At 35.6% G+C, this 8,849-nt stretch overlaps 1 protein-coding gene across 3 annotated transcripts in view; it reads left to right on the forward strand.

Moving 5' to 3' along the window:
• Positions 1 to 129: 129 nt before the first annotated feature.
• The window catches only part of LOC146454418 (uncharacterized), a 9,436-nt gene continuing 716 nt past the window's right edge, over positions 130 to 8,849 (forward strand). The window contains exons 1-5 of one of the 3 annotated variants that reach the window (XM_085095553.1): positions 130 to 389; positions 4,873 to 4,943; positions 5,420 to 5,526; positions 6,168 to 6,277; positions 7,340 to 8,849. The exon at positions 7,340 to 8,849 is cut by the window's right edge and continues 116 nt beyond it. In XM_085095553.1, coding sequence (XP_084951679.1) covers positions 132 to 389; positions 4,873 to 4,943; positions 5,420 to 5,526; positions 6,168 to 6,277; positions 7,340 to 7,828 — 1,035 coding nt within the window. In that variant the 5' untranslated portion in view covers positions 130 to 131 and the 3' untranslated portion in view covers positions 7,829 to 8,849. Of the gene's footprint in view, positions 390 to 4,872; positions 4,948 to 5,419; positions 5,527 to 6,167; positions 6,278 to 7,339 lie in introns of all 3 variants that reach the window. The other 2 variants (XM_085095555.1, XM_085095554.1) reach the window with 2 other exon arrangements.

Raw genomic sequence — 8,849 nt, forward strand, 5'->3', positions numbered from 1 at the left:
ATAGAAGGATGATCACATGGTGTTGTTATGAAAGCTTCCCTTGTCAGAAAGTTTGTCACATTCGCAAGTGGCGGGAGTTTTGAGATTTCGCTGTACTAGCCACTGTTGTTGCTGTTTTACAGTAGAAAACCATGTCTGCCATCAATCGCGGCCAAGAAGTCTCGCTCTCGTATAGTTATGTGTTGCTGTTGCAAGATACCATAAAAGAAACTAGGGTTTTACGCGCCCAGGTTGCCGAGAGAGCAGACAAGGAAGATGAAGTAAACAGAAGACTGGAACAACTGGTCAACAAAGTAGATGAGCTTTGTGAAAAGGTGAACAACGCTGATGCATCTAGAAAAAGAAAAAGGAACACCAGCCATTCCACAAAGGTTCCAAGCAAATGCAGGGTAAGATCTTGCTTTATTTTTATTCGTCTTAAGGTAATCAGGATCGATCGAAGATAGATTTTGCCGCTTATAAGCTTCAAAATGCAAAAAATGTTCTCACCTATTATTAAGCTTGTGGCTGTATGTACAATTGCTATAGTATGAAAACCAGTACTGAAGCTAAAAGTAAACTTAAATTTTGACTGAAACGCATGTCTTAAATCGCTGATGTCTCATTGATCTTGAAGGTGAGCGAAGTGTAGTTTTGAATTCGACTCCATATGCATATAAACATCAGTAAGCTTTGAATTGGTAACTATTAAAGGTTGCGTTTGATTGACCGTACATGTATTCCGGAATTAGAGGAAAATCTGTTAGATTTCTCTTTCTAAGTAAATTTGGGAAGACGTATCCGCAAACTTTCCCTGACACATGATAAGCTTCATTATAGAGCGATTTTGTCAAAGATTTCCGCACAGCCCCATATATTAATTATGCATGCAGCAGTGTCATACTAACCCTCTCATACAAAGAACGAGCATGAATAGAGTTTGAATCGCAAATCACTTACATAATTTCTGTATGGGGCTGAGTGAAAATCTTGCGAGAATAGGGTAAATCAAACACGCCTTAAGTTAGGGGGTAAGTTTCTAAAGAAACCGAGGGGTCTAAAACACAGGTAACAGGTTACAGGTACAACCCTAACCCTAAACCCTAATTTAACCCAAGGTTAGAGTTAGCGTTGTGCCTGCAACCTGTGACCTGGGTTTTAGACCCGCCGTAAAGAAACTGTGGTGCTGTGTTGGTGGGGAGGGGAAACAAATGTTTGGTTTCATCAAGAGAGTTACAAAATTATTAATAAGGTAAAGAGATTTGAGCGTGATGTTTTAAGCATTAGCCATTCTTTTGGATTTCCTTGCACCCGGAATTTGGGGAAACTCTTAAAATGGTAGCACTCAAATTTATTTACAGCTATCTTTTGTTAAAAATGATGAAATACAGTAAGACCTTCAATCAGCTGCCAAATAATTCTAGAATGACGAGAGGAATAAAATCAACTCAATTCTTGAAAAGAACAACTCGTGATCCGTTCCAGCGCATTTTGGAAACAAATTTTAAGAAGAACCCTGTATTTTATCCCTCAAAAAAAGTTGTAAACACTTAATTTCCCACTGAGTTGATTGCCCAAGTATGGAAATAGGCCCACACAAGGTAAAGGATAAAGTCTTGGTGGGTTCTACCCTCACCAAAATAAAGTATACTTTAAGTATATTTCTTTTGTAATCCAAGTATACTGCAAATAATATACAGAAGTATACTTTAAGTACACTTAAAGTATGCTTTAAAGAGCTACTAAAAGTACAGTTTTAGTATACTTGTTTCCACCTGATATTGGAACAACCAAAAGTATACTTTAAGTACACTTACAAGCTACTGAAAATTTGTCAGTATCACTGAAAAATTTTCAGTATCTTGTAAGTGTACTTAAAGTATACTTTTGGGTGTTCCAATATCAGGTGGAAACAAGTATACTTTAAGTATACTTACACAATAAAACAGACAAGATAATAATGATAAATGCAGTACACTTTAAGTATACTTGCATAATGAAACAAGTTAAACTTGCTATAGCTGCTTCATAGAGGTAAATGAAGTGTACATACAGACATACATAGTTTATTTGGTAAAGCAGGTTGGGGAATTGGCAAGACATTAAGTCCTGATGTGGACCTGCACTATCTAAAATGATTAATTTTAGAGTTTTAGTAGTTTTAGAGTGTTAGTATATGAGTACTTTTAGTATACTTATCCTGCACTCATAATATGATTGGCCAGTACATTTATTCCTGCCAGGAGAATTGGCTGGTTGACTGGTTTCCCATGTAACTATTCACTTAATTACTCCACGTTGCTGGTGTATAAGAAACATTTTATTTTTATGCCATTGGAAGTCTTGAAAGTTTTCATTTAAATGAACAAATCACTGTCATTGTAGAAGTATGCATTCTCCTAACATCAAATGCAATAACAGAGAAGAGTCTGACAGTCATAAATGACTTAGCTTATATTTATCAGGATTTGGTGACTTGACTCTGAAGCTGCAGTCTTGAGTATTGGCCTTCACAATCTGTAGTAAAACAGAAAATTGTGCACTTTAATGAGTTCGTCTAATTGATCAGGGCTGTCAGTATGATTTTTTACACATACATGCATTGCAGTGAGCTTCTCCCCCGCAACAAATTATGATGAGTAAATTAAAAAATTAATATGAGGGTATACAGAATTTAACTCATGGTGCTACAAAAGTATATAGTGTATTATTGTACATGTATAAGTTTATTATTTTTTACATGCATTCCATGAAGTTGATCATGTAACTTGAATCAAAATCAAGATTAGACGGACAAGTCTTCAGTTATACTAAAAGATACTGTATATTAATGATATTAACCTGGCTACAAAGTACTCCTTAAAAACATTTGTGAAGGCTATAAATATTATGGAAAATCCAGTTCAGATTTGGCTTTCCACTAGTGTACGAAATGTCATAGAATCTAAAACATGTGGCATGATCAGAGGTTGGAGAGCCAGAATGTAGTTTGAAATTGTGATGTGAATCTCAACTGTTATTGAAGCCAGTTATGGTTTATTCTTTTCAGTGGACCAATATATTAAAATAAATAAGGAATGTCTACCTCAACAATCTAGAAATTGGAGCCATAAAATTCAAGATCAAACATATCTACTCATTACGTACAAGCAGACTACATATATCTATAAAATCACACATTTCCATGCAGTTTCTCATCAAAATTATTAATAAATCAAAGCATACCTCTTTCTTAAAGAAGTCATCCACAATATGCTGCTTGAAGCCATTATTTTTAGCTTAACAGAAGTAAAAAACCAGGGGAAAGATACCTGTAAACTTGAATCCCGCTTAAAATCTAAAATGAAACGGTTTTTCTACGAGCCTGCAGTGGCATGGCTGCTGACCAAAATAGCTTTGTTCATGCCCAGTCTCCCAGGCTGACTGAAATCCAAGATGGCTGCCATTGTTGCTCTGCAGTGACTCCACCGTTTTTTTCTCCGTTGTAAAAAGCTACTTGAAGGATTTACGATTCAAAACATTCCTGATCTTTTTGGCATTAAATGAGCTCGAGATTAATTGAAGGTAATAGTGTTTTCACAAATGCATTTCACTGTGAACATTCTGCTCGCAGTGAGAGCAGCTGCCCTGGCAAAACAAATTGTTATATTGCAATCGTGCATCTATTGGAGCGTGATCACAAAGTTATTCTTTCGAAGGATACCTTCACAAATGCCACAGTAGGACACATTGTTCCTGTGGTAAGAAAGAAAGGAGCATTTGTGGCAGCTGCTGTTTTGGATATTGTCTCATTGGGTATTTCTGTCAACAGCAATGATTCCAGTTTTGTGTGTAAGCTTCCGAACAGATTTGAAAAAAGACTAATTGATAAGCCAACCCGGTATGTTGTCCCAGTAATACCAATATGTTGGTAATAATGCAAAATTCGTTTAAGAACAACAGGGACCTGAACTGGTACATTATTATAAACTTTTAGTAGATTTAATGTAAACCTTGCACTTGTATATGTTTGTAAGAAAATTTACATGTAAATAATCCAAATAAATTACCAGGTAGGCAGATGTTCTCTGTTAGGGCAGTATATTTCCAGCATACTATTTTCCTACTTAATTGGCCATCAGCATAACTTGCTTTAGTTTGACACATTTGAAGTATACTTAAAACCTACTTGGGCGAAGAAGGACTGTCATTTCACTTAAGCATATACTTAAAGTATACTTAAAAAATGCTACTTCAAGTATACTCCAGTACTTGCAGTATGAATGAAGTATACTTATATCATACTAACTGTTGATGTAGTATACTTGTAGTAATTACTTAAAGTGTACTTTTGGGCTATATTTTTTGGTAAGGGAAATCCCTCCAAATCAAATGTTTTCTTTTTGCCCCATGTGAATCACATTTTGTTCCTGGGGAGTGCTCAGTAGTAAATTAAGCAGTTTCTTTTCCACACCTAGATTTACACTGTACAGTTAATTATCTGTCTGATTTCTCAGGAAAATGTATAACCAGTGCTGTGCTACACAACATTTTATCTTCCAAGTTGGCAAATATTCCTTTCTGGCAAACAGTTATAAAAATCAATGAAGGCAAGGATCTAATATCAGCATACAGCGTATGCTTCAATTTGATTGAAAGAAAATACTATTCTCATGAGGACATGGTAGCCAATATTTATTATTAATAGTCGAAGCAATAAGGCATTTGAATTTAGTTAACAGTAAATGTATATTGATCAGGTTTTGTCAACTGGATAATTTAGCTACATCATATTACTCAATAGGCTTTGAGCTGTTGGTTGCTGTTGTGGATACCTGTTTCAAACAAAACTTTTCATGACATAAATGATAATGCTTGCACATGGTTTACTTTCTGCCTCTTTTTACAATCTAGAATGAATTCTGTAAAATGTACAAAGCCTTCAATGGAAATGGAGATTTTACTGGATTTGACCTTGGTGAAGGGTAAGTTACTATGCAATACTGCATAATGTTTTGGTAACTTTTTAAAAAAGTGATTTTTAGAACATTAAATGATAAATTTTTTTTTTTCAAAATGACACAAACTTAGACTGCATGTATACAACTTGTATAAGCTGCTATTTCTTAGGGTCCATGCTAGACTTGTGTTTTTTTTTTTAAGCCACACTGTTTGGACTTTTGATCCCAATATATTAGTTTCTAATATATATTCTAGTGCCTCATCCCAGATTAGGCAATTGTGTTGTTTCCATAGCCTGCAAACTCTACCCTGCCTTCTTCTGATCTAACAAATCAAGGTTCGTCCTACAAATTGCACGCGAACTGTATGTTGAGTGCAGCTGTAAGTTTGAGACTTTTGGAAGACAATATCATCCCATCATAAGGTTAAGATCTGATCTATAATTTGTTTATCTTTGTCATTAGTTTTGATCGCTTTCTTTTCTGTTGTGGATGTCTAGGACTGCAAGTGAAGGAAACCGCACTGTGTTCACCAAAATTGCAGAGTCAATTGACAGTGATTATGGTGGAAAAGAGCACTGCCCATGGTCTGTTGCACAACTGAGAGGCAAGTTTTTTTCCTTACAGTACAGTGCTTCTAAAACAATAATGATTTCAAGGTTTCAATGCAATTCTATCATGGGAGTTTGCTCCAATCAATAGGGTGTGTGCACGACGGCCATGTTGGAGGACCAAAACAATACAATCATTTTCCTTTGGGAAATATATTCTATTTTTATGCAAACATCTTCTATTGTTTTAGTCCTCCAGCATGGCCGCCGTGCACACACTCTATAAGGTCTCTTTCTACATGTGTAGAGACTAAATGTATCACATGTGGGAAAGCTTAGATCTCTGTAAAGTGTTTCAGCAAAAGGCATAAACACAAAAGAATAAGTCCTTTACTATTTTTTTTTAAAACACAGCAAAGTATTTGAGCTGAAATAAAAGAAATGAGCCAAGTACATTCACGCCCTTGCCCTTTGAAGCCTTGCTTGAAAGTTAATTATTACTGACAGAACTTAAGAGCTAAATGTAGTTGGAGGGTATATTCTCTCAGTGCATCTGTTATGTATGCATTGTTTCTTTTTTTGATGCAACTCTCATTTTAAACTTTTTGTTTCCATAGTTATTATCGGTTTTGTTTTTTCATACATTTTTTATGGTAGCTCATATGGTTAAACATGTTGTTTGCTGTTCATTTTACAGAGGCTTGTAAGACCTATCACAGGTCCCACATTGATGAAAGGACAAGAAGAATCAACTCTACAGCTGAGGAACACAAGCAAACCTGTAGGAGACAAGGACGAAAAAGAGATGTAAGTTTACTTTGAAATACCTGTACCCATCATGTATTTCTTTTGCATCAGAGTGTAATTTGTAATAAGAGATTAATTTGTAACACAAAATAAAACTGTTGCCTGTCTAGTTATGAATGCTATGTTGAGTGTAGCTTTAAGAAAAAAATGATATCAGTGGAGTATCTAGTGCTAAGGGAATCCATGAATTTCCCACTGAGTAATTAAGCTGTAGTAAGGAAATGGTAGTCGACCAAACAAGGCAAGGAAAATTATCTTTGACCCTGTCAGGAATTGAACCCATATCACCTCCTGGTTTCCACCATAATTACCCACAACTTTCTCCCATTTGGCCTCATAGCTGATCAGTAGAGCAATGATAATAAAATGTGGAGGCTGTGGGTTCAGTTCCCAACAAGGTCAAGAGTTTTTCCCTTACATTGTGAGGTCTCCAATTTCCTCACTTGGGCTGATGCACAGTGGGAAATTCATGGCTTCCCTTAGCATTACAACATACACTGCAGAGTTAATTCTCTGATCTATCATTAATAGTACTAGTGTTACATCGTTCGTTAACATCAGAAATTGACATCTTTATATCTGTTCAAAAAAGAGACAATACAATATTGTTCACCATTTTTATTTTTGACATTAGCTCAGTCTGTAAAATGTAGGGATGTTGCTAAATACCAGCTTTGGGCAAACTTTACTGTCTGAAAGAGGTGTTACAGTTATCATTGGGTAAATTTCAACAGCGCAGAAATACTTGAGCCTAATTTTAAATGTGCACAGTCCAAAAAAAGCTGGCTGGGTTAATTAGTAGGCCTGATGAAATTTCTTTTAGCTTTATTCCAGTAAATATGTCTTGAAGGACAAGATATCTTTGACATTTTACTAGTGTGCAGATTCACGTATTACCTGTATGGTTTTCTTGTCTGTCATGCACATCTGATCAATGAAGTCAGTTTTATATTTATTTAGCAGTGCAAAAAAAGTTACCATTATGATAATTTAAAAGAAAATATTGAGAATGTTAACTTTTTAGTGTGAGAATAACAAGGTTACCTTTCAACTGTTCCACAGAAACTTGAACACAAATTGACGGCATTAGAATGTGTAGACTGGACGGCAACAACAAAGGAAGAAGGATATGAAGTTTTAATCCCAGAATACACCAGCTCCGATGAGAGCTCGTATGAAAGTGGGTCTGACTCTGAGTCTCGTGAACTGGTGTGCTACCAAGTCAAGCACCTCTCTTGGGAAAGAACACGCCTCACCAAGGACAAAAAGGCACTGGATACAGTGTATGAGAAAAGCTTATCACAAAGGGTACGACAATCTCTAGTTCCTCGGGAGCTTCATGAGGAGATGTCCAGTCGGGACGTTCCAGTCAATTTTGTTGAGTGGGCGGTTCGAAGAACAACACCAGTAGGAAGGGGTGTAGCCCATATTTCTCCTTCTTCTGCCTCTTCCACTGGTGTGGTTTCTTCAAGTCGCTTACTGACACTGGGAGTGGATTGCGTTTTAGATCCCCTCCATTTTAGTACTCCCCGCAGTACAAGGCAGCAATAGGGTTTTTATATCCATATTCCTCCGTGATCTTAACCCTTTCACTTCTATGATCTGAATATTAATTCTCCTCACTGACTGCCATATATATTTTTTCAAGTTCACAGACTTTGGTGTTACATCAAACAATATCACCAAGTTGATGATTTTCATTATATTCATCACCTTTCTGGTTGATAATACATTCATAATGTAAGGAGAAATTTCATGTTGATCACTCCTGGAAGTGGAAGGGTTAATAAGTTTTGGTTGCTTTTTTCAAATGAAGAAGTTTGGCCCAAGTTGTTTAAAGGGAGAGATTATTTCATTTGACGGAAAACTGAATATTCAGCTAGTTTCAACATTTTATGTGAATATGCTCAGTATTTTACTGTGTATAACGTGGTTATTGGGGTTATTGAAGCATTATCATTTGTAATAAATTTACTACTCTTTCCAATAACATGGGCCAGATGATTATAGAAAAGACTCCTCTTTTCACTTTTAAAAGAAGTTGTATTTTAATTTTGAAATATACAAATAGGTGAGATTTCAACTTCTTAAATTAAAATTATGAATTTTGTCAAATAACTTTTAAGTGCTTGAGAACTAATACTATTGAATAGATAGGAGTTTTCTTGACTATGTTACAGTTCAAAGAGTTCGCAAGTAAAAAGTAAAATATCAAATTTAGTGAGATTTTTCATGGAATTTAGAAGTCAGTTGTAACCGTTACTTGTAAATAATGGACCATTCTCAAAAGGGGTAAAGTGTCTCTAACACTTCGCGAATAGCTTGAGAACAAATACTATTGAATAGATAGGACTTTTCTTGATTCTGTTACAGCTCAAAGAGTTCCCAAGTGAAAAGTAAAAGATCAAAATTAGTGGGATTTTTCATAGAATGTAGAAGTCAGATTTAACCGTTACTTGTAAATAATGCCATTCTCAAAAGGGGTCAAGTGTCCTTAACACCACGAATTTTATTTTTTTGGATTAAGAAGTGTGTTGAAGCCTCCACTTCTGTGAGCTGTTAAATTCCAATA

Source organism: Pavona decussata, unplaced genomic scaffold (assembly GCF_977016875.1).
Source record: "Pavona decussata unplaced genomic scaffold, jaPavDecu1.1 SCAFFOLD_302, whole genome shotgun sequence".
NCBI lineage: Eukaryota > Metazoa > Cnidaria > Anthozoa > Scleractinia > Agariciidae > Pavona > Pavona decussata.